The 26936-nt window shown below is 42.2% G+C and overlaps 1 protein-coding gene across 3 annotated transcripts in view; it reads left to right on the top strand.

Moving 5' to 3' along the window:
• wdr31 (WD repeat domain 31) overlaps positions 1-26936 on the top strand; it is a 62161-nt gene that overhangs the window by 12658 nt on the left and 22567 nt on the right. For 2 of the 3 annotated variants that reach the window (XM_072240064.1, XM_072240063.1), the window contains exons 5-7: positions 12691-12835; positions 18550-18650; positions 23328-23395. In XM_072240064.1, coding sequence (XP_072096165.1) covers positions 12691-12835; positions 18550-18650; positions 23328-23395 — 314 coding nt within the window. Of the gene's footprint in view, positions 1-12433; positions 12495-12690; positions 12836-18549; positions 18651-23327; positions 23396-26936 lie in introns of those variants that run through there. The other variant, XM_072240065.1, reaches the window with a different exon arrangement.

Raw genomic sequence — 26936 nt, 5'->3', positions numbered from 1 at the left:
ATCGGTATATTAATCTCAAGTTCTCTTTCCCAGTCAGCTTTAATTTTATTAGAAGCATCAGGACATAAATTCAAAATTATATCATATATGATTGCTACAACACTTTTCTGAGAGAGATTTAAATCTAAAATTTTTTCCAAAATATCCGTTGGATATGGATGTGGGAAATTAGGGGAAACAGTAATTAAAAAGTTCCTAATCTGTAAATATCTAAAAAAGTGAGATCTGGGTAAATTATAATTATTAGAAAGTTGATCAAAAGACATAAAACAATTATCCATAAATAAATCGCGAAAAGATATTATACCTTTAATTTTCCAATCAGAGTAAGCTTGATCCATCGTGGAAGGTTGAAAAAGAAAGTTTGACAAGATAGGGCTTGCTAGGATAAATTGAACCCAAAAAATCTCCGAAATTGAAACCATATACGTAAAGTATGCTTAACTATTGGGTTATTCATTTGTTTATATAATTTAAAAGAAATAAAAGGAAGTGAAGTTCCTAAAACTGAATCGAAGGAAAGCCCTTGTAATGAATTAGATTCAAGATTTACCCAATGAGGATTTAAAGATACGTCCAGATCTCGTAACCAAAATTTTAAATATCGAATATTAATTGCCCAATAATAGAATCTAAAATTCGGGAGGGCAAGCCCCCCCTCCTTTTTAGACTTCTGTAAATACCTTTTACCTAACCTAGGATTTTTATTCTGCCAAATATATGAGGAAATTTTTGAATCTACATAATCAAAAAAAGATTTTGGGATGAAAATTGGAACTGATTGGAATATATACAAAAATTTAGGCAAAATGATCATCTTAATAGCATTAATCCGACCAATCAAAGACAAAGAGATTGGCAACCATTTGGTAAATAACAGTTTAATCTGATCAATTAAAGGTAAAAAATTAGCTTTAAATAAATCTTTATATTTTTTCGTAATTGTTATCCCTAAATATATAAATGAATCATTAACCAGTTTAAATGGTAAAAATTGATAAATAGGTACATGCTTATTTAAAGGGAATAATTCACTTTTATGAAGATTCAATTTGTAACCAGAGAAGTTACTAAATTGAGCTAACAAATCTAAAATAGCAGGAATTGACTTCTCCGGGTTAGAGATGTATAACAGCAAATCATCTGCATATAATGATAACTTATGTATTTCGTTTCCATGGGTAATACCAACAATATTTGGCGAGTTACGAATAGCAATTGCTAAAGGTTCAAGAGCAATATTGAATAGCAAAGGACTAAGAGGGCAACCTTGCCTAGTGCCATGAAAAAGACGAAAAAAGGGAGATCTATAATTATTTGTACTAACCGAGGCTACCGGGGAGTAATATAACAATTTAATCCAAGATATAAATGTCGAATTAAAATTAAATTTCTCAGGAACATTAAATAAATAAGGCCATTCGACTCTGTCAAAAGCTTTCTCAGCATCTAAAGAGATAATACATTCCGGGGTGGTAAATGAAGGGATATAAACAATATTCATTAACCTCCTAATATTAAAGGATGAATAACGATTCTTAATGAATCCGGTTTGATCCATAGAAATAATTTGAGGTAACACCTTCTCCAATCTAGTTTCTAGAATTTTTGAAAAAATTTTAGAGTCTACATTCAAAAGAGATATCGGTCTGTATGATGCACAATCAGTAGGATCTTTATTCTTTTTAAGAATTAAGGAAATAGAGGCTTCATAAAACGATTGTGGTAATTTACCTAAACTGATTGCTTCCTTGAATATTCTAGACAACTTAGGGGAAAGAATGAAGGAAAAAAATTTTTAAAATTCCACTGTAAACCCATCCGGACCGGGTGCTTTACCGGAATTCAAGAATGAGATTGCAGTTATTATTTCTTCCTCTGAAATGGAAGTTTCTACTGATAGGGACTCTTGGGTGATAATTTCGGAAAACTCAATTTACTTAAAAAGTCATGCATAAAATTAGAATCATGGGGAAAATCGGAGTGATATAAAGAGGTATAGAATTCTTGAAAGGTTTGATTTATCCCAGCATGATTCACTGTGAAAGTATCATCCTGTTTACGAATCTTAGTAATTTGACGTTTAACCGAATCAAATTTCAAATGGTTAGCCAGTAATTTACCCGACTTATCACTATGAATATAAAAATCACTCCTAGTTCTCATTAATTGATTTTCGATGGAGGATGTTAATAATAAGCTATGTTCCAATTGGAGTTCAACTCTATGTTTGTACAGCTCCTTACTGGGAGAAATAGCATATTTTTTATCAACTTCTTTAATTTTATCAACCAACAAAAGTATTTCATTGTTAACACATTTTTTCAAACCAGCCGAATAGGAAATGATCTGACCACGGATATAAGCTTTAAAGGCATCCCAAACAGTTCCATTGGAAACTTCGTCCATAGTATTAGTTGAAAAAAAGAAATCGATCTGCTCCTTTATAAATTTGACAAAATCTTGATCTTGAAGCAAAATAGGGTTAAATCGCCATTGTCGGCTAGTACAGGAGGTGTAAAGTTTCAGTGGAGCATGATCTGAAATAACAATACTGTCATAATTACAATCAAGTACATATGGAATCAAACGGGAATCAATCAAAAAATAATCAATTTGGGAAAAAGAACGATGAACATGTGAAAAAAAGGAGAATTCCTTGTCATTTGGATATAGAAATCTCCAAATTTCTAAAATCCCAGAATCCAACATAAAAGAATTAATAATAGTAGCCGACTTATTCGGTAAAGCCGGACTAGCTATGGATCTGTCCAACATGGGATTCCAACATAAATTAAAATCACCACCCATTAGCAACATATACTCGTTTAAGTTAGGAAAGGAAGTGAATAGTTGTTTAAAAAATTCAGGGTAATCCACATTCGGATTGATTTCCTTTCGTCAACTGCAAATCTCGAGTTTAGAGAAATGAGTACGAGATCTAGAACCAAAAATGGGAAAGACGCTGATGGGAACGGAGCAAAGAAGAAAGGTGATTCTAAACAAACGGAATTAACTTACGAAGTTATGGAGGAAATGTTTGAGCAGCAGCGGATAAAGTTATCTGATAGTTTATCGGCTCAATTTGAACAACATCGCCAAAGCCTCAATGAAGAGTTAAAATCAATCACGGACTCTTTGAAATCCCTGAATTCTGATGTTCAGAAACACGATGCCAAAATTTCTGAACTGGATACTAAATCTCAGAAGACGGACACAAAAGTCAAGATCTTAGAGAAGAATCTAGCTTCGACTACTAAACAACTCCAACAACTTAAATCCAAAGTTACTGATCTCGAGAATCGATCGAGAAGACAAAACTTACGTTTAATCGGTTTACCCGAGGATGTTGAGGCTGGAGATCCTGCAATATTCTTTGCTCAACTTTTAAAGGATTCGTTCGGTTCAGTTTTTCCCAATGATCCTCCATTACTCGACCGCGCCCATCGTATACCGTGGACAAAGTCGGCAGCGATTGCTTCTAAACCTAGACCAGTTATTCTTCGTTTCTATTATGTCAATGTTAAAGAACAACTTCTCCAGACTGCTCGTCGACAAGGGATGATCAAGTATCACCAGCATTCCTTCAGGATAGTTCAAGATTACAGTCCTGAAGTGATGAAGGAACGACTAACTTTTAAACCTTTAATGTCGGAATGCTATCAAAAAAATCTCAAACCGGCACTATTGTATCCTGCACGTCTCAGAATCTCTCTTCCCGATGGAAATCGTCGTGTTTTCCATTCTACGACCGCTGCTCGGAGCTTTTTGGATGATGAATTCCCTTCTGATACAGATACCCTCTCTTAATCTGTGTCGAGTGCTTCCAGCGCCAATTTTTTTTTCTTCTGGTGTTTTCTTTATAAAATGAACCTCTTATTATCGCGCGATGAAGGTTTATTTTAAGTCTAAGATTTTTGTTCTTTATTTACTACTATAGTTGTTATTCTTTAACTTATATAGATTATTTATCTTCTGTAAATTAACATCAGTTTTTTTTAGTTAACCTTTTGTTTTAACTTTTCCTTTTTCGTTATTATTTATGATATGATTCGACGATCATTTTTAGTTATATGTTTCCTACTTTTGGTTTTTGCATAATCAAAATGGCGACTTGTCTTTCTTTTTGCTTAACCTCCTTTGTTTCTTTTTCGGGACGCCATGTTCCTATGCTTCTTCTTCCCATAATCCTCCTTTCATTTTAGAAGCGATTTTTTATTTATTCGTTTATAACTAATTATATGTACTGACTGTTTTCTTAATTTATATATTTTACTAATTTTTATTATGTAGATCAATTATTATATTGGTTATTTTTTACATGCATTAGTTTCTGGGAGGTCTTTTATCTAACATATATTTTTGGAGTTGCCCCCTGCAGAAATGGGATTAGAATTAGTTTTAGTTAGAGCTTCCTTCAGCCATTTCTGGCTTAGTTTGGGGTTCTTGGGGATGGGGGGTGGGTCAGTCTTTTTCTTTTTTAATTTTTTCTATTGGGCTGTTTCAGAATTACCAAGATGTCCGCAGTGTCGAGATTTCCGGTTCCTCTCTAATCATGTATTCCTCTTCCGGTTTTATGAGCTCACATTGTGGTTAACCCCTTTCTCACCAAAGGGTTAACTCTTAATTATGGCTCATACTATTAATTTTGTTTCTTGGAACACAAATGGTTTAAACCATCCTATAAAACGGAAAAAGGTTTTCAAAGTGTTCCAAAGACTGAATGCTCAAATTATTTTTGCACAAGAGACTCATGTAAGGAAAGAGGATAATCAATGCTTCTTTAAGTTTTGGAAGAGTCAACAATACCACTCAAATGCTCAAGCCAAAATTAAAGGCGTTTCAATTTTTATTGATCCTTCAATTACATTTATTCATCAAGACATTATTTTGGATCCTAATGGCAGATTTTTGTTAATTACTGGGGTACTTTTTAATAAAAAGTTTAAAATCTAAAGCAACTTATTAAATAGAACCCAGTTGGCTGGGCATTTGATGTGTCTTAGGTGCAATGTCAGAACTGGTGAACTCCATATGTGGAATAAATCTCAGCAGGTCAGGCAGCATCTGTTAACCATATAACAATTACAGCACGGAAACAGGCCATCTCGGCCCTTCTAGTCCGTGCTGAACTCTTACTCTCACCTAGTCCCACTGACCTGCACTCAGCCAATAACCCTTCATTCCTTTCCTGTCCATATAGCTGTCCAATTTAACTTTAAACGACAACATCGAACCTACCTCAACCACTTCTGCTGGAAGCTCGTTCCACACAGCTACGACTCTCTGAGTAAAGAAGTTCCCCTAATGTTACCCCTAATCTTTTGCCCTTTAACTCTCCATTCATGTCCTCTTGTTTGAATCTCCCTCACTCTCAATGGAAAAAGCCTATCCATGTCAACTCTATCTATCCCCCTCATAATTTTAAATACCTCTATCAAGTCCCCCCTCAACCTTCTCCGTTCCAAAGAATAAAGACCCAACTTGTTCAACCTTTCTCTGTAACTTAGGTGATGAAACCCAGGTAACGTTCTAGTAGATCTTCTCTGTACTCTATTTTGTTGGTACTCTATTTTGTTAGGAGAGAAGAGTTCATGTTTCAGGTCAAAGACCCTTCACCTGAACTGGGAAGGAGACAAAATAGGTTCTTTAAGCTGCAGAAAGAATTGGAGAGGGGGTATGTGTCTGCTGGGTAAACCATGGTAACTGTGCGATTAAGCTAAGCACAAGGTTATTTTGTCGGTTGGGCAGTGGGAGCATTTGATGAGTGAGGGCATAGAGAAAAGATTGTAGAGTTGTAAACTGCAGCACAGATGACATGCCCAATAGGCAAATAGGGCACGTCCTCCACTTCCATAGGAAAAAAAAACATACGCGCTGAGCCAATGTCACAGATAGACAACTGATACAAACAAAGGAATCAAGTTATGTGAAGTTGTAGAATTCATTATTAAGTACAGAGGCTGCAGACCTCCCAGACAGGAGATGAGATGTTGTCCCTCAAGACTGCACTTAGTCTCATTGTAACAAAGACCAACAAATCACTTTAATTCTCGTTCCCACTCCCACTCTGACGTACCAATGGTGACAACAAAGCCTACTCCCATTTGGATAAGCAGGGCAGCACTGTGAGGAACATATTTTTTGATTTCTCAAGTGCCTTCAATACCATTCCCTCAATGCTGGGGGAAAAGCTCCGTTCAATGCAGATTGACACTTCCATTGTATCTTGGATAATGGACTACCTGACTAGCAGACCACAGTTTGTGCAGCTTCAGAGCTGTGTGTCAGACAAGGCTACAAGCAGCACTGGGGCCCCACAGGGGACTGTATTGGCTCCCTTCCTGTTTACCTTGTATACCTTGGACTTTAGATACAACACTGAGTTATGTCATCTGCAGAAATTCTCAGCAATAGTTGGGTGTATAAAAGGAGGATGGAAGCCCTGGTGGAGGACTTTGTTAAATAGTGCAAGCTAAATCATCTGCAGCTCAACATTAGTAAGACAAGGGAGATGGTGATGGACCTTAGGAAGGCTAAGCCTGCACTGCTGCCTGATGCTGGGGACGTGGATCTGGTGTGAATCTACAAGTACCTGGGGTCTGAACCTGGATGACAAACTTAAGTGGAGCACCAACACAGAGACTGTGTGCAAAAAGGGCCAGAGTCGCCTCTACTTCCTGAGGAGACTGAGGTCCTTTAGAGCATGCAGGCCTCTCCTTCACATGTTCTACCAGTCTGTTGTTGCCAGTACAATCTTCTCTGCGGTGGTGTGCTGGGGCAATGGCGTCAACATGGGTGAGGCCAACAGGCTCAGTACACTGATGAGAAAGGCTGGCTCTGTTGTAGGAGTCAAACTGGACACAGTGGAGGCTGTGGTAGAACAAACAACCCCATGGAAAATCCTGGCAATTCTGGACAATGTTTCTCACCTTCTGCATGCCACCTTGGCTTAACAGAGGAGCACTTTTAGTAATAGACTAAGACAACTGCACTGCTCCAAAGAGCGCTATATGAGGTCATTCTTACCCTCGGCCATTAGGTTCTATAATGAGTCAACCTATAGCCAGGGAAGTGATGACTCCCTCCTGTTAAACTGTTTGGGGCAACTTATTTTTCACTTTCTACTTTTCTTCTAATGTTTATATCTGTGCACTTGTAATGCTACTGTGACATTGTAATTTCCTTTGGGATTAATAACTTGTATATTTATCTACCATTCTGTGGTGCAGTCTTAAACTGAAGTACTTGTCACAAAAACACTGCCTATTCTAAAAGTTGTCATAACTAATCTAAAGAGCAGTATTACTATATTTCCAAGGATAGACATCAACTATGGCCTCACTAATCTTCTAGTTTCTTCAAATCAGTTAATATTTATAAACAGTGATATCCATGTTGAAAAAAAGTAATGTTTACAACCCTCTACATTCTTCCTTACTTATCTTATTATGTGTTTTAAATGTGTGTTTTGTTTCTTATACAAATTTTCAATTGAATAGCATCCATGATTTCGCTCCTGCTTTCTGCTTTAGTGTACCTTTTCCTGACTATGAAATGACATGACAACTTGCACAGGTCTGAGAGCCGGCCTGCAGCTTTCCCCTGCCTTCATGAAAACAAGTAATTTTTCTTGTAACCCTTGGGCTCAGCCAGCACTTGTTCGTCTAGGAGAAAACAACTTCTGGCCCTGCCAAACTGAGAAATCTCGTTTGTGTGGATGCTGCGTGATGTGTTGCCCGGTTACAAATCTGCATCGCAAGATATCAAACAGTACACAATATGCAATTAAACGATTGATCTTTATAATTCTTAATTTGACTATAGGGTTAGTAAAGAAACAAAAAAAAGGGCCTATTCTCATAAAACAGTCTATTGTGCATCGTTGGAGCTCACTGTTCATTCATTTGTTCCCGTCAACCTCCAAGCGTAGCCGGCCATCGACCCCTCACTCCTCAGTCCACTCTGTCCGGTGGTCTTCCGACTCTCTCCATTCACGTCCTCTCTCTCCATTGCACCCCTTGCACCCCGACGAAAGACCACGAAAATCTCTCTTCCAGACTCTCAAGAGAGAACAACATTTCTCCCATTGGATAGCCTCTGCATTCCAAAGCCCCATTATCTCTGGTCATAACCCAAACATTGCTGCTACAGAGAAACCATTACCTTAGCAGTGGAACATTACATAGAAGCCATTACATTAGCCTTGGCAGTGAAACCTTACAGCGTGTTACATTCTCTATAACTATGCAGGGAATGTGCACACATCTTTTCTTAACAAATAAAATAGATGGGGGAGGATATAGAGGGTTAGAAACTTTGGTCATGTCCCATAAGTATGCTCAAACTGCTCAAATCCAGCCACCTTATTAGATTGTCACCAAAACCCCTCATTTGAAGATTAATATTAGTGTTAAGACTAATTTTGATTTGGGGCAATTGCACTTCAGCCAGCCTCTAAACATTTCTCCCTGTTTTCATTTCTATTTCCTATTTTGAAATCATAAACCACAATGGATTCCCAGTATCATCTTTAATAAGTAACTTGGACTAGATTAAGAAAAATATTTCTTCTGTGCTGTTGTCAGCTGAGGTATTATTGTCAATAGAAACTGCTAAATAGAGATGACTGATAAGACAGAGGTCATGTTACTGTGTCTTGTGATGTGGTCAATTGACACACATTTGTAATTTTCATAGACAACTAATTTTAAGATTTTGAGCAGTTTTGCTGAGCTGTATAATGAAGCTGATGTGTGAGAAGGTCATCTGGTCCAATTTAATGCATATGCTCTGTTTTTGCATTTGTTGAATGTGCATATGACATGCGTAAAGCTGCCAAATAGTGCAAGATTTTCTAATTTGTCAGCTGTTATTTCCAACTGTTTACTCGGAGATTAAGGGGTGAAGTAGGTGAGAGTGCAAGATAGTCAGTGGTAGTTTGAAATCCATTCTTACATTGAAATGACCTACGGCAGTGTGTTCGGTCACAGCGCCTTCTACGGAGTCAACAAAAAGTGCTACTGTTTTTTAAAAAGTATTTTTAATGATCGCAAGATCCTACAATACATCAAGAACTTAAAGTACTACAGGTCTACCCCTTCAGCGAGTTCCTCCCTGATGGAGAAAATGCAGACATCCCACCCTGCAAAAACTCATTTCAGGGAGGTAGCACCATCAATTTGCGGGAGACTCCCGGAACTTCCGGGAGAGGTGGGATGTCTGCAATACAGTAGCTCCTTAACAGCTAGCCAGCTAGTTTAAATAACACACATCAAAGTTGCTGGTGAATGCAGCAGGCCAGGCAGCATCTCTAGGAAGAGGTACAGTCGACGTTTCAGGCCAAGACCCTTCGTCAGGACTAACTGAAGGAAGAGTTAGTAAGAGATTTGAAAGTGGGAGGGGGAGAGGGAGATCCAAAATGATAGGAGAAGACAGGAGGGGGAGGGATGGAGCCAAGAGCTGGACAGGTGATTGGCAAAAGGGATATGAGAGGATCATGGGACAGGAAGCCCGGGGAGAAAGACGGGGGGGAGGGGAACGCAGAGGATGGGCCAGGGTTATAGTCAGAGGGAGAAAATCTATTTTATTTGTTAAGAAAAGAAGTGTGCACATTCCCTGCACAGTTATAGAGAATGTAACACGCTGTAAGGTTTCACTGCCAAGGCTAATGTAATGGCTTCTATGTAATGTTCCACTGCTAAGGTAATGGTTTCTCTGTAGCAGCAATGTTTGGGTTATGACCGGAGATAATGGGGCTTTGGAATGCAGAGGCTCTTGGCTCCATCCCTCCCCCTCCTGTCTTCTCCTATCATTTTGGATCTCCCTCTCCCCCTCCCACTTTCAAATCTCTTACTAACTTTTCCTTCAGTTAGGCCTGACGAAGGGTCTCGGCCTGAAACGTCGACTGTACCTCTTCCTAGAGATGCTGCGATCACCAGCAACTTTGATGTGTGTTGCTTGAATTTCCAGCATCTGCAGAATTCCTGTTGTACTTTAAATAACATTAGGTATGCTAATGAACGAATGACACCTGTTAAACTCACCTCAACATGTCTTTTACAGTCTTAACCCACCATGGGCAACAGAAAAGTCACTGTTGCAAACAGTGCAGCGAGCAACACTGTCATTATTTTTTACCCCTATTAGGCAGGGGTACACTTTAGGGTAGTCTGGGGTGATGTACGTTTTATATTTTCTTTTTTTGGAACACTGTGCCACGTCGCGCACGCTCTCTCTCTCTCTCTCTCGTGGTCTCGGTCGGTCTCTCTCTCTCTCGCTCTGTCTTGCTCTCATGCTCTCACGCTCTCTTGCTTGCTCTCTCTCAAAACAATTGATTTCTGGGATATTGTATATAATTTGCGGGCATCAGGGAGCCACTATTAATATGCAGGAGACTCCCGGAACTTCTGGGAGAGGTGGGATGTCTGAAAATGAAGGAGCTGCGCAGGATGCTGCTGTCTGAGTCAAAGGAGGCTCACAGCCTACTAGCGAGTGACCACCTTGTTTGCTTTTCTTGTTATCACCAGGCCCTTTTGGACCTTGTTTACATGGAATGCTGCAAGTCCAATTTACTGGTTTATTGGCGAGAGCAGGGGTGGATTGCATGGGAGCTGCATGGCCTTGTTCATAGTGAGGACCAGGCCTAAAGCAGACATCCCACCTCTTCCGGAAGTTCCGGGAGTTTCCCGCATATCGATAGTGACTCCCTGACGCCCGGAAATTATATACAATATCCCGGAAATAGATTTTTTGGAGAGGGGGAGTGAGCATCCTGATTGGTTTCTCTTTGTGCTAAGAGTGGTCCCCAACCGCGAGGAAACAATATGATTTGGTTTATGAGTCAGCTGCACCTTTCCTCATTTCCTGTCATGCACTGTTCAATTTTAACGCACACGAGGTCATCAGTGACCCATGACGTGCAAAGGAATGGGTCCGTGACCCATTTGTGAATGTCCCAGCGCGGGAAAAAGATCAACTCCTCGAGCTTGCAAATGACAGCTGGCTGAAAAGTATGTTTGACATAACATCTCTGCTGGCATTCTGGATCAAAGTCAATGCTGAATATCCTGAGATAGCCATGAAAACTGAAAACGTTGCTTCCATTTCCAACATATTTCTGCGGAGCGGAGTTTTCTGCAATGAATGCAATGAAAACTAAATTGCGGAATAGACCGGACATAAGGAACCCCCTTCGAGTATCGCTGTCTCCCATCACCCCTCAATGCAGGAAAACAAGCCCAAGGCTCCCACTGATTCAGCAATATTGGTGTGTTGCAATGATTTTATATGTTCATACGAGGAAAATATGCACTGTGTGTTTAATATCTAAATGTTACTTAAAATGTTATGATGCTATTGACTTATAAGTGACTTATCAGTGGTCCCCAACCTCCGGGCCGCGAAGAGTACAGCGGTGGCCGGAACGCACCCAGCACATCTTTAAGAAAAAGCCAAAATAAACAAGCTAATTGACTAGGTGACGCCTGGCACTGAAATGTCGGCCCAGATCAGAGGCAATTGCCGATTGCTTCGTCTCTAATCTGGGCCGACATTTACGTGCCGGGCGGCACCTAATCAATTAGCTTGTTTATTTCGGCTTTTTTCTTAAAGATGTGCTGGGTGCTTTCTGGCTACCGCTGTACTGCTGCATTCTTTGCGGCCTGGAGGTTTGGGACCACTGTTATAATTTTACTTATCACTACATTCATGCGAGGAAAATATGCACTGTGTGTTTAATGTTAAATTCGTTAGATAAACCCCTTTAGAAACGAAATTGAGTGTATTAGCCTCTTGCAAGTGACTTATAGTTGACTTACCACCTGTATTCCGGTCATATTTAACACCCCCCCCTCCCCACCCCCGCCGGGTCAGCTGGTCTGCAAGAATATTGTCAATATTAAACTGGTGCGCGGTGCAAAAACGGTTGGGGACCCCTGATTTAAACTAGTTGGCTAGCTGCTAAGGAGCTACACTATTGCTGTCCTACGTGATGAGGCCAAACTCCCTGTAGACTTGCTTAAAGTTGTAATAGAATAAACATAATATAATATAAGTACATATTTTAATGTCACATTTTCTGCATATATCCAACTTGGTTTACAGATTAGACAAAATCACTAAACAAAGTATTACATACACCCTTGGAGGTCGATGGGGGGTGGGGGGGATATGGGGTTGCAGGGGGTGGGGGTGCTACCTCCCTGAAATGAGTTTTTGCAGGGTGGGATGTCTGGCCTAAAGCCATGGTGTTGCCTGTTTACAGCTGCCAGGGGCGGTGTGGTGCAGCGTCCAGGCTGGAGTCAGTGGCCCTCCCCCACCCCAGTGTTTGCTCAACAGATGACTAGCTCTGCTGTAGTCAACTGCAAACTTCGGCGTCATTAAATGGATTCAAGGCGTCAAGCCACAGTGTTGCCTGTTTATAGCTGCCAGAGAGAGGCTTCGGAGCCAGTGCACTCCACTGGGGGTGGCTTGAGTTTGGACTCTTTTACTGGGTGGCTGTATCGTTCTATCTTTATATGTGCTATCTGTGCTTTGTTCTGTGTGTGACTGTTGGTACTGTTTTGCACCTTGGACCTGGAGTCGAGTTGTCTCGTTTGGCTGAATTCATGATTATTCATGTGTGGTTGAATGACATTAAACTTGAATTGAATGTGAGTATTTTAAGTTATGCCTCTCATTTCATTTCAGGTAACCTGCAACTTTCAGTCAAGTAGAATCTTCAGCGCTTCACGTGATAAAACTGCTCTGATGTGGGATGTGGATTGTAAAACTGGACCGCTGCAGGAGTTTACTGGCCATGCACTGGGGGTATCAGGCCTAGCTGTGAGCCCAGGTTTGGATATTGGAAGCTATTGTTCTCTGTAGCACCTTAGTGTTTTTATTTTGTTGTTGAGTACATTGCCATAGTATATTTGAATAGGGTAGATTGAGGGTCAGGAGAAAATTCAGAATGGGGTTGAATGCCAAGATAAGCGGATTATGCTTCAGTTAGATAAGATGCAGGTGTCCCCCGCTTTATGAAAGTTGCTTTACGCCACTTCGCTTTTCCGAAAGACCTACATTAGTACCTGTTTTCGCTAACCGAAAGAAATCCGAAGAGGATTTTTGCTTGTATGAAAAAAGGCGCCCGCTTTAAACTCGTGTTCACCCCGTGAAAGACTCCCATGACTGTGAAGCCTTGCACGGGCAGGTGTGTGAGCATGCGTGTACGTGCGCATGCATGTATGTGCCGATATATATATTTTTTTTCTCTCTACAAATCAATTTTGGCTAAATCTTCCCGATTCTGATAAGTGAAACTACACTGTACATACATTATTTCTACTGTGTATTTATCATATCATTCCTGCTTTTACTATATGTTAGTGTTATTTTAGGTTTTATGTGCTATTTGGTATGATTTGGTAGGTTATTTTTTGGGTGTGGGAACGCTCAAAAATTTTTCCCATATAAATTAATGGTAATTGCTTCTTTGCTTTACGCTATTTTGGCTTAGGAAAGGTTTCATAGGAACTCTCTATTTTCGGATAGCGGGGTGTACCTGGAGCACTGTGTTCAGTATTCTACTTATTTAAGGAAAGATGTTAAGGTGTAAGAAATAATTCAAAAAAGATTCACTAGTTTAATGCCTGGGTCAGAATGGATGTGGCAGGGTATTTCCTCTGGGGCAAAACTAAAACAAAGGGGAGTCACTGTTTTAAACTAAAGGGTCACCCACGTAAAAAGGGAATGGAATTAAATTATTTTTTCTCAGGGTTCATGAGTCTCTGAAACTCTCTTCAGAGGATGGTGGAAAGCAGACTCTTTGAATACTCTTAACACAGGAACCGATTTATACTTGATAAGTAAAGGGATGAAAGGTTATGTGGATGGAGAGAATGCAGAGTTGCGGTTATAATTAGAACAGCCAAGATCTTAATAGTTAGCAGAACAAATGTAGTCCAAGTGATCTAGTCCTTCTAAATTGTATGTTTTCAGGCAAGTTGAGTAATGATGACAGAAAGTGAGAGGTTCCCCAGGTGAGACAGGTGAAAAATACCTAAAGGATATTTAAAGAAAAAGTGATGTCAATATGTTAATTTTTAAAAATTGATAAGCAGTAAGAAAGGGAGAAACTGAGAGGAAGATTACAGAATGGACATGAAGCAGTGAAAAGGACAAGAAGAGAAGAATGCTGTTTTTTCTGTGAGCTGTAATTAGTATTTGTGTAAGGGGGTTTTGTCTCTTATGTTACTGTGTAGACTAATTAAAATGGCTTCTTTGTTATGTTATACTTGGGAATGCTTCTTTGTTATGTTGAACGCTGAGAAAGCCCTTCCTGCTAGCAGCTTGTTTGTATTATCTATTGATATGAGGACGAATGAACCAATTGCGATAGTTGTTATGCTTTTGGTGTGTGTGAAGATATTGTATGCGCGGGGTTTTGGGGGCAGAAGGCGGGAGAGCGAGACAGAGGATGGACCAGGTGCTGTGATGTCCGCTAACGAGGTCGGACCCCGAGGAGGGCGTTCGGCAAGGAGACGGACTCGTGTAGAGCATCTGGTCGACCATCGTTGTTGTTCCCAGGCGGCCGGTCGAGGTGGTCCGAGGGGTCGCAGGGTGAGGAAGAAGGTTCTTGAGCTCCGACTGTTTTGTGCACGAAGAGATTGAACTTTGATAAGTGTGACGCCTTTTATTTTCCTTTTGTATTTTATTCTGTATTAATTATATAGTTCCGGTATTATCTATAAACTGTAAATCATTTAATCATATCTGGTGTATTGTCTGTTATTTGGGCGGGGTGGGGTACATCACACAGCATCCACACAAACTAATTACCCAGTTTGGCGGGGCTGAGGCTGTTTCCCTAGACAGCAGCAAGCCGAGCGACCCTGAGGTTGGCCGTGGGGCTACATTGTGTGGGCTTTATCTGGGATTGGGTCTACTGGTATGCTGTGTGGGTGCCCCGTTTAAATCTGTAATGTGTGTCTCTGTGGGTTATTTGCTGGTTATTGCTGTATGCATTGTGGGTGAGGTCTTTGTTCGAGTTCAGGCTGGCATTGATGAGTTGAAGGTGGCACTCGGGGCTGTCCGTGCGGTTGGGGGAGAGAGGAAAGAGTGGTCTGATTTGGAGGTAGTGTCTGTGAATAAATGTTCTAGCTCTGGCAGGCTCCGCCTGGCGCTTGGGATAGTGTCCACCCCAAGAGGGGCGGAGGCATGCGAGACGTGGGCGGAGCGGATCTCTCTGTTGTTAGATGAGTGGCAGTGCTCGGTTGAGGGAGAGCGACAGGGATTGGTTGAAAGTTTATTAGGTGGGCTGGTGACGGTGTTAGAGCTGTCAGGTTCACTTACACCGTAGTGACAGATGTCAGTTATTTGAAAGAGGGGGGAAAGTTTTCAGTGTGTCTTCACTGGTTGGGAGGGTGGCTAAATTGCTTGCAGTACCAAGGGGATCATTTCAGGGGATCAGCCCCTCCTTCAGTTGTTCAGCTGATCAGATAGGTGTCGGGAAACTTAGTGCAGGCCCAGTGGGGGAACGGCTTGAGGTCTCCGGGGAAGCACGTTTCCAGCAATGTACCAATGAATTCCCGGAAGGAAAAGACCCTATTCCTGAAGGCTTAGAGGGACCACGCCCCAGGGTGTCGTTACGGATAGAGGGAAGCGATGCTAAAGCCATCCTTGACCCCGGGGCACAGATCAAGATGTTGTACAGTTCGTCTTACAACTGGTGTCTGAAGCATTTACCCTTGACAACTGCAAGGGCACCGGAGATTCTGGGTACCAGTGCCAGTAGTTATCCAGAAGACGATGATTGGTTAGTGACCCTGGAGTTTATGGGGGCATTGTCTGGGCACCCAGCATGTCGAGTTGCTTCTGAGGACGTGTAGCAGCCTTGAGCCGGTACCGAATTTAAATGAGACCCAGCGGTGGTACGGCCTGGGGAAAGTAGCTGAGGGTGAGACCCTCTTAGTAGATGTTCCAAACTACTACGAGGGAGGGGAGTTGACCGCTGAAGACACCTCAGTGAGAGAGAGGTCGCGGCAACTGGACCTTGGCGCCATGGAAGATGGAGGCAGCATGTGTGTGGATTATGGTTTAATGTGCTGGATCTGAGGAGTGGATGTCACCAGATCCTGAGGAGTGCGGCTGTCGAGCCAACGACAGCCGTTATTAGTTCCCTAGGATTCTTCCAATCTGAAAAGATGCCCAAGGGCATATCCGGAGCCCCTGCATCCTTCCCGCGGGGCATGAGGAAGACCATGGGGGAAGTGAAGGTGTGTGGAGTTTTGGCGTATGTGGATGACTGCCTAGAGCTTGGATTCGCCTGGGGGGACGATGAAACGAGGCAAGTGGCTGAGCCCGGGTGACAGAAGCAAAGTGTCAAATGTGGAGGAGTTTTTGGCCGGAGGAGTTTGGTGCAATGTGAGAAAATTGACCCGACATACCAGTTGATCTTCCTGGTGTTGGAACAGACGGTGGTGGACCTGGGGATGGAAACCCGGGTCGTCAATCTGAATGAGACACAGGGGAGAGAGGGGATTTGCACTGCTGAACTGAGTGCTCAGAAATGTCGGCCAGAGACTGAGTGCCGCGTTTGTGGGACGACCATTGCAGACTTGGAATTCACGCTCGTCAACGTGGAGAAGGAGCGACGGAATTCCGAGCCGACACTGCGATCATGTACTGATGAATTAATCTAGCGAGAAGAAACAATGACCTGCCTTCGAAGGGATCAGTGGAAACTCAAGAGGTCGATTCAGAAAAGATTGGAAGACTTACAAGTTGGGGAAGATCAAGGAGGTGTTCTGACTAAGGCCAACAGAAAACCGAGAGCCCAAGGAGGGGAGTTTGACTACACTCCTGAGGAAGTGAAGAAATGGAGGACAGATCTCAGAAAAGGGAGGCGGACGCTTGAAAGGAACCTGAAGATGACTATCGCGAGTTTAAATGAACTGGAAAAACTGAAAATTGACCTGGAAGACGTCATCAGGAAGAAAAAACTGGAGGCTGACCATCCTCTAACTGCTGCTTTTCAGGTCAGGGTGGAAGAAGCTGGTGGGGTAACTGCGTCCCAGATGGAGATGGCCAAGAACCCTGAGTCAGAGCTGCTGAGGCTGTGGCAAGAGTTGAAGGAGTCCCCGAAGAAGCTGACGTCTCGACTGCAGGAGGCTGAAGGGGTAGCCCCGGCTAACTGTTTCAGTTTGGAGAAACTTAAACAGCAGCTACCGATCGAGGGAATGAGGAAGAATACGGATTCGGAGGATGTTGTGCTGGACACGTGCCACATGCTGCCTTTCGCTAACTTCCCTGTGATTGAGGAAGAGACCTTTGGCCCTTCTCCCACTGAGTCAGGTGTAGTGGGGAGGGCTAGCTGTGGGCAGTCTGAGTTGCAGCAGAATCGGGAAGGAGGAGAAGCGGGGCCCGGGACACGGGACAGGGGGCTCCGAGCTGTAATGGTGGCCTGAGTGAGAGAGGAGTTGGCAAGCAGGCCTGAGGTATCCCTAGTAGTGTCTGAGCCTTTTGGGTTTAGGTGAGGGGGTACGGAGGTCTCGGAGGGTTAAGAAGCTCCCAGATAGGATGGCCTATGTAGCGCCCGTGGGACGGGCGTAAGGTCCACTGTTTGGGGAGCACTGTCACTGTGTGTATCTGTGTATGTGTGTGTTGTGTGTCTGCAGGACTGGTTGGCGAGTTCTTTAGAAGTCATGAGGGTATGACTTGGTGGGGGGAGAGTGTAAGGGGGTTTCGTCTCTTATGTTACTGTGTAGACTAATTAAAATGGCTTCTTTGTTATGTTATACTTGGGAATGCTTCTTTGTTATGTTAAGCACTGAGAAAGTCCTGCCCGCTAGCAGTTTGTTTTGTATTATCTATTGATATGAGGACGAATGAACCAATTGCGATAGTTGTTATGCTGTTGGTGTGTCTGAAGATATTGTATGTGTGGGGTTTTGGGGCAGAAGGCGGGAAAGCGAGACAGAGGATGGACCAGGTGCTGTGACGTCCGCTAACAGGGTCAGACCCCAAGGAGGGCATTCAGTGAGGAGACGGACTCGTGTGGAACGTCTGGTCGACCACCTTTGTTGGTCCCAGGCGGCCGGTCGAGGTGGTCCGAGGGCTCGCAGGGCGGAGAAGGAGGTTCTTGAGCTCCGACTGTTTTGTGCACGAAGAGATTGAACTTTGATAAGTGTGGCGCCTTTTATTTTCCTTTTGTATTTTATTCTCTATTAATTATATAGTTCCAGTAATATCTATAAACAGTAAATCATTTAATCGTATCTGGTGTATTGTCTGTTGTTTGGGTGGGGTGGGGTACATCACACAGCATCCACACAAACTAATTACCCAGTTTGGTGGGGCCGAGGCTGTTTCCCTAGACAACAGTGAGCCGAGCGACCCTGAGGGTGGCCGGGGGGCTACATTTGTATAATTAGTATTTTGTTAACTCTTTTTGGGGACCACATTCAAGAAGGCATCGCACCCTTTTGGGACTTAACGTTATGAAAATGATTGATTGTGGTGCAAAACTGCCTTTTTTTGCATATCATGTTATTTTCCATCTCTTTCCAGGTGGCTTGCAGCTGTGTACAGGATCTCGAGATAACTCCATGTGTATCTGGGATGTGGAAACTGGAATCTGTCTGCTGAAATCTGCTATTTCCAGGAATCTGGTAGGGCTGATTAAAAATGATTGCTGTGTTCCACCTCCCACAACCCCACCATCACCCAATACTTATGAATACAATGCAGAAAAACAACCAGTATTTCAGATGACCTGTTAAATTGAATCACCATCTACCCTCTCAGAGGACTGTAAGAGATCCCATGGACTGGTTTAAAAAGCAGGTTAGTTCTACCTCTGACACCACAAGGTCCTTTCTCACACCAACATCTACTAGGCCCAAATTGGGGGCATGATGGAATGAATAGTCTCTGCTTCAGGACAAACCAACCCAAATGACTGGGTATCCCACCACCCTAAATATTCATCCCCTCCACCATCAGTGCACAGTACCTACCTCTTATGGCACCATCTATAAAATGAAATGCATTCCAGCCGCACCTACAAATCTGCACTGTCTACTGTCAAGAAAGACAAAGGCAGTAAATGCTTGGGAGCATGACTACCTGCAAGGTTCCCTCCAAATCATTCCCCATCCTGATCTGGGAATGTCTTGCTGGTCTGCGTGGGGTTAGTCATTGCTGGCATCTGTATCTTTGAATTTCCCACTAAACAGCTCTGTAAGAACATCTTCACCAGTAAGACAGCAGTGGTTCACCACCATCTTTTCAAGGCATTTAGGAATCAGCCAGCCTGTATTTGCCATCAATACCCAAATGCAAAAGAAGTAGTTACCGATGTACATGATTTAACTGTACATCTCACTGGTGCTCGTTGTGTGTGTTGGCTGCTACATTTCATACACTGCAATTGTTAGTGCATTCCAAAATAACAACAAAAGCAGCAAAGTGCAAGAAGTCTAAGGTTATGAAAGATGCCACATTTTCTTTTCTTTACATTGATCACTCTGTTATGACAGTTACTTATTTTGTTCCAACTTAATTTGTTAATGTGACTCAAGCTCGAGTCACAGTGCGCCCAAAAAGATGAGTTACATAGATGTTGCACCGAGGTGGCGACAACTGTTTCAGTCATGCCTTCCTACTGTAAGTTTTCATTGTCTTGGGATCAGAGGTTTGGAAACATTGCCCTTTTTTAAACCTAAGAAAATCAGCAGCTGACATGAAGGCAAATTCAGGGATTGTGTTGGTCACGGGGCAAAGGCCTAGTATGGCTTGTTGTGCTGAAGAAGATGGATGGGGTTCGTCTGGGTGCAGAGGAGGAAAAAGGATCGGAAATCTGTCTATGAGCCAGGAAGGAGAAGGGGATCACAGCTATGAAGTGTGACCTGAGTAAGTGGTTACTGGTTGTGAGGATCAAGCACAGGATCTGCCAAGAATCAGAGCTGATCCTGACCCTGAGAGTTAAAGGGCCTAGAGGAGTGTGGATAAGGTTGTTTGTGATCATCATCAGGGGCTTTGCCTAATTGTTGTAGAGGGAGATCATAGATTGGAGACTGAGGCTTAGAGAAATTATATGGTCAGGAGATCACAGAATTCGTTACAATTTTGGATCTGGGATATAAGTTTGACAGTCACCTGGCAAGGTTCACAGAACAGCTGGGCAAAGGTAACGCTCTTTTGCCAAGTTAGTTACCAATCATATTTATTCAGAGACAAGATGGTCTAAATTCTCTCGCAATATGCCCTAGTGTCAGAAGTATCAAGGTGACACATACCCAAAAGTACCAGTCAAATTATGTGTGTAATTCATCATAATTTGGAAACAACATTTACATTTCAATTCTAGCAAAAGATTGATTTTCAATTGCAGCTTGATTTCTTTTCCCTATACTCTTACATTTTTTATTGGAAGTGTACTCTGTACTTCCTGATTCAGTAACACACAGAAAACAGAACCGCGGTGTCTGGTAATTTGACTATTAAAGAATACAGTGAGACATAGATCAGTTGAAGATTTTGGCAGGGAAGTGACAAATGGAGTTTAATCTGGGGAAGTGTGAGATGTTACACTTTAGGAGGTCAAATGGAAGGAGAATGTATATAGTTAATAGCAGGCCTGTAAAAGTATTGATATATAAAGGGATCTTGAGGTCCAGGTCGATAGTTCATTGAAAATGATTAAACAGAGATAAAATGATAAATTATGGAATGCTTGTCTTCATTGGTAGGGGTTTTGGGTATGAGTAAAGAGGTCCCTTACTGCAGTTACAGTATATATAACTTCAATCAGACCACACTTGGAGTATTGTTTGCAGTTCTGGTTGGCCTGTTATAGGAATGATTTTGAGATTATGGATAAGGTGCAGACATTTACCAGGATGCTGCCTGGATTAGCGGGTATAAGATATAAGAACAGGCTGGACAAAATTGGGCTGTTCTCCTTCGAGCATCAGGAGGCTGAGAGAAAACCTGACAGAGGTTTTATAAATTATGAAAGATATAGATAGGGTAGACAGTCAAAATCTGTTTCCCAGGGCAAAACTGTTAAATACTAGAGGGCATGGTTTTAAAATTAGAGTGGAAAATTTAGAGGTGATGTGAGAGGCAGGATTTTTAGGCAGAGTAGTTGGTGCTTGGAATGGTAGTAGTGGAATCAGATAGGTTAATGGAGTTTAAGAGGCTTCTAGGTAAATACATGAATATTAGCAGAAAGTTTGAGGATTGGGAAACTTTTAAACACCAACAGAAGGCAACTAAAAAAGCAGTAAGGAGATAAAAGTTTAAATATGACGATAAGCTAGCCGATAATATAAAAGAAGATTAAAGAATATTTTTTCAGATATATAAAAAGTAAAAGAGAGGTTGGAGTGGATATTGGATTGTGGGAAAATGGTGTTGGAGAGGTATTAATGGGGGAAAAAGAAATGGCAGATGAACTTAATAGGTATTTTGCATCAGTCTTTACTGTGGAAGACACTCGCAGAAATTCAAGAGTGTCGGGACAGAAGTGAGTGTAGTTACTATTACTAGAAAGAAGGTACTTGGGAAGCTGCAAGGTCTGAAGGTAGATAAGTCACTCGGACCAGATTGGCTACACCCCAGGGTTGATGAAGAGATTGTGGTGGCATTAATAGTGATCTTTCAAGAATCACTATATTCTGGAATGGTTCCAGAGCACTGGAAAATTGCAAATGTCATTCCACTCTTTAAGAAGGGAGGAAGGCCAGTTAGCTAAGGTTGGAAAGATGTTGGAGTCCATTATTAAGATGAGTTTTGGAGTGCTTGGAGGCTTCATGATAAAATAGGCAGAAGTCAGCATGATTTCCTTGATGGGGAAATCTTGCCTGACAAATCTGGTGGAATTCTTTGAGGAAGTAACAGTCAGAATCAACAAAAGAGAGTTAGTGGTTGATGTGTACTTGGATTTTCCAAAGGCCTTTGACAAGGTGCTGCAAATCAGGCTGCTTATCAAGATAAGAGCCCATGGTATTTCAGGAGAGACACTAGCATGGGTAGAAGATTCTCTGCCTTCTGCTAGTCAGCTAATGGGAATAAAGGAGGCCTATTCTGATTGGTTACTGATGACTAGTGGTGTTCCACACCAGTCACTATTGGGACAGCTTCTTTTCACATGATATGTCAATGATTTGGAAGATAGAATTGATCGCTTTGTGGCCACTTCGGGGACAGTACAAGGATGGGTGGAGAGGCAGGTAGCGTGGAGGAAGCAGAGCGCCTGCTGAAAGACGTAGACTGATTAGGAGAATGGGCAAAGAAGTGGCAGATGGAATACAGTGAAGAGAAGTGAATGGCCGTGCAATCTGGTAGAATGAATAAAGGTGTAGGCTATTTTCTAAATGGTGAGAAATTTCAATATCAGAATTGCAAAGCAACTTTGGAGTCCTTGTGCAGGATTCCCTAAAGTTTTATTTGCAGTTTGTGTCTTTTGTAAGGAAGGTAAATGCAATTCATTTTGAGATGACTAGTATATAAAAGCAAGGATGTAATGCTGAGGCTTTATAAGGCATTAGTCAGACCACACAAGTATTTTAAGCAATTCTTGGCCCCTTATCTAAGTAAAGATGTGCTGGCATTGGAAAGGATACAGAGGAGGTTCCTGAAAGTGATTCTGGGATTGAAAGGGTTGCCATATGTGGAGCATTTGATGGCTCTGGGCCTGTACTCGCTTGAGTTTAGAAGAATGAGGGTGGATCTATTTGAAACCTATCAAATATTGAAATACAGTGGATGTGGAGAGGATATTTCCTATGGATGGTGAATCTAGGACTAGAGGACACAGTCTCAGAATAGAAGGACATGCATTTAGAACAGAGATGAGGAATTTGTTTAGTCAGAGCTGGTGAATCTGTAGAATTCATTGCCATGGATGGCTGTGGAGTCATTGAGTATATTTAAACCGGAACTTGATAGGTTCTTGATTAGTCAGAACATCATAGGTTACAGAAAGAATGGGGTTGAAAGGAATAATAAATCAGCCATGATGGAATAGCAGAGTAGACTCAATGAGCTGAATGGTCTAATTCTGTTCCTTTGTCTTATGATCTAATATGAAGGAAACAGAGGTATATAAATGATAAACAGGAGGAGATTTAGTATAAATCAGCATCAAGATCAGCACAACTGTCTGTACTGTTCTATGTTAGATGTGACTGTGGAATGGCTTGCTGAAAGAATGAATACACAACCCAACAACTTTTTTAAGTGAAGTTAAATTAGTGATCACATATATTACTGCTTCATTTACTAGTTAACCTATTGCCATTTGGTTATGTGGTAGCACTGACTGACTTTGGCTTTTCTAGGTGACACATATCTGCTGGATTCCTACAGAGTCACTTGTCATTCAGACTTCAGAGGACAAGATGGTAAGGTGGGTGAACCGTGGCCCAATTCAACCAGGAGACAATTCAGTAGGAGTCTTTATTCAGTGTCCAACACAGATAATCTACCAGCAAAGATATTCATGGCATCATTTGCTTATGCATATGCATGCAACAAACTCAGATGGAATCAGCTATTGTTTTTATTTATCTATATTTCAGGATGTGGGTTTTGACCGTCCTTAGTCATTCTTAGCAGCTGTTCAAATTAGCTCACCACTGAGTTTAAGATTTAAGATAAACTTTATGATTACCTTTATTTGTCATGTGTACAATATTTCGAGACATGCAGTGAAATACGTCATTCAAGTTAACAACCAACCCAGTCCAAATGTGCGCTGGGGGCAGTTCACAAAAGTCATCATGCATCCTGCGCCAACATAGCATGCCACAACTTGTAATGTGGGAGGAAACCAGAGCACCTGGAGGAACTCAATGTAGTCACAAGGAAAATGGCAAACATCTTGCAGATGGCAGTGGGGACTGAACTCCAATTGCTGATCATTGCCGCTGTAACTGCATTATGCTAATAGCTACACTACTGTGAAGATACTCCAACAATGCTAATCAAAAAACTGCAGACACTGGAAATCTGAAATAACAACAGAAAATGCTCAGCAGTTCAGGTAGCCATCCTCTCTGCAACTGTCAATTAACCTGTTTGCTATCCTTCCCAGCTCTGACAAAGGATCTTGAAGATGAAAGGTTAATTTTGTTTCTCTTCCCACAGATGCTGCCAAATCTGCTGAGTTTTTCCAGCATTTTCTGTTTTTATCCCTACATGCAGTTGAATAGGTTGGCTCCAGGATTTAGATCCAGTAACATTGAAATAACATTGCTGAATCAACATGTTGTCTTACATGAAAAAGCACTTGGGGGTGATGGCATTCCCATACATGTACCTCTTTCCTTGGTGGTAAAGTCATAGGTTTGTAATGTTTTGTGGGAGTGCCCTGGAGAAGTAACCACTGTACATTCTGTAGACGGCACATCCTGTAGCCAATTCTGCTGGTGTGGTCCAGTTAGTACACAAGGTGCTAATCAAGCAGGCTGTTTTGCCCTGAATGGTGCTGATGCTTGTTATATACAGTAGGAATTGCATTCATCCAGACAACTTGAGAACAAATCACATCAAAGGCCACAGCCACACAACATGGAAACAGGCCCTTTGCCCATCATACCAGTGTTTATCATCAAGCCCCCATTTACACATCTCATTTTTATTCTCCCCACATTACCAGCAACTGCCCCCATGTTCTACTATTCATCTACGTACTAGAGTCAGTTAACCTGCCAACACACACACCTTCAGGATGTCGGAGGAAATCAGAGCACCAGGAAGAAATACACTCAGTCACGGGGGGCGGGGGGGAGATATAGTAATTCCGTCACAGACAGCACCAGAGGTTGGCATTGAACTGGGACACTAGTTATTTGGTAGCTGCACCACTGTAAGTCACCCATGATTTGCAAATGGTGGAAAGAATATGGTGTGTCAGAAGGTGAATTAGTTTCTGCATGCTACTCTGTCTCTAATTGTACTCTTGTTGTCACAGAACTTACTCAGCTGATCTAGTTGAATTTTCAATCAATGGTGGGCATTGGGGTTATTTTTAGGATGGGATTTGGTACTGTTAGTGTTCTTGAATGTCAAAGATAGGCAAAACTTCCTTTTGTTGGAAATTATCTTTGCCTGATACATTTAAACATAGAAACAGAAATATACAGCACATTACAGGCCCTTCAGCCCACAGTGTTGTGTGGACCTTGTAACCTACTCTAGAATTACCCTACCACATAGCCCTCCATTTTTCTAAGCTCTGTGTACCTATCTAAGAGTCTCTTAAAAGACCTTATTGTATCCACCTCTACCACCTTCATGGGCAGTGCATTCTACGCACCCACCACTCAATGTGTGGAAAAACTCTGTGATATCCCCCTTGTACCTACTTCCATGTACCTTAAAACTATGCACCCTTGTGTTAGCCATTTCAGCCCTGGGAAAAAAGCCTCTGGCTATCCACGTGATCAATACTTCTCATCATCTTATACACCTCTATCAGGCTGTCATCCTCCGTCGCTCTAAGGAGAAAAGGCTGAGTTCACTCAACCTTTTCTCATAAGGCATGCTGCCCAATCCAGGCAACATTCTCGTAAATCTCCTCTGCACTCTCTCTATAGTAACCACATCCTTCGTTTGTAGTGTGAATGTTATTTGCTAGTTATCAGCTCATGTCTGGATGTTGCTTGACTCGTACTTCATTTGCTAGGAGTTGCCAATGTGCAGTCATCAGCAAACATTTCTGCTTTTGATACTGTGATAGATGGAAGATCTGCAGTCAAGCAGCTCAAGATGGCTGGGCTAGGATACTGCCCTGAGGAACACCTTAATGGATGTTCTGACTTAGCACAATCACAACCATTTTCCTTTAATCAAAATACAATTCCAACCAATGCAGTGTTTCCTCCTCCATGCCCATTGACTTCAGTTTTACCGGTGCACTTTGATTCAAATACTTCCTTGATGTCAAAGACACTTACTGTTGCCTCCCTGTCTGAATTCAGATCTTTGATCTATGCTTGAATAAAATTGAATTTGAATTTATTGAAATCTTACATCGGTTACACAACATGAGGGAGTAAAAATCTTTGCATTATGACTGTCGTAATGTACAGACATGTGAATTTATAAGTCTAATGGCTTGTAGAAAGCTGTCCTGTAGCCTAGGCTTTAATGCTGCGTACCGTTTGCCAGATGGAAGCAGCTGAAGCAGTTTATGGTTGGGGTGACTAGTGTCCCCAATGATCTTCCAGGCCTCCTTTATGCACCTACTGCTGTAAATGTTCTCAATGGAGATGCGCTGTGCTGTCCGTACCACTCTCTGCAGTGCCCAGTGATCAAGGTTGGTGCAGTTCCCGTACCAGGCAGTGACACAGCCAGACAGGATGCTCTCAATGGTGCCCCTGTAGAAGGTCTTGAGGATTTGGGGGCTCATGCTGAACTTCTTCAGTCACTTTAGATGGGAGAGATGCTGTTATGCTTTTTTTTTGCCACCAATCCGGTGTGTACAGTCCAGGTGAGATCATTGGTGATGTGTATACTAAGGAACTTGAAACTATTCACCCTCTCAACTGCAATTCCACTGATGTTGATCGGGGCAAGCCTGTCTCTGTTCCTCCTGTAATCCACAATCAGCTCTTCTGTTTTTTTGGACATTGAGGGAGAGGTTGTTATCGTGGCACCACTGTGGCCCCTCTGTAGGCTGCCTCATCATTGCTAGAAATAAAGCCGATCAATGTTGGGTCATCTGCAAATTTGATCAGCAGATTGGAGCTGTGTGTGTCAGTACGGTCGTGGGTGTAAAGGAATAGAGGAAGGAGTAGAGGAGGGGACTAAGGTCACAACCCTGGAGGCACCTGTGTTGAGGGTCGGAGGGGCAGAGGTGAGGGATCCCATCTTTAACACCTGTCAGTGATCTAATAGGAAGTCCAAGATCCAACTGCACAAGGCGGGATGCAGGCCGAGGCCTC

This window comes from Mobula birostris, chromosome 22 (genome assembly GCF_030028105.1).
Source record: "Mobula birostris isolate sMobBir1 chromosome 22, sMobBir1.hap1, whole genome shotgun sequence".
Lineage (NCBI taxonomy): Eukaryota > Metazoa > Chordata > Chondrichthyes > Myliobatiformes > Myliobatidae > Mobula > Mobula birostris.
The sequence above is the reverse complement of the archived record's forward strand: the minus strand, read 5'-3'. Positions and strand labels throughout refer to the sequence as shown.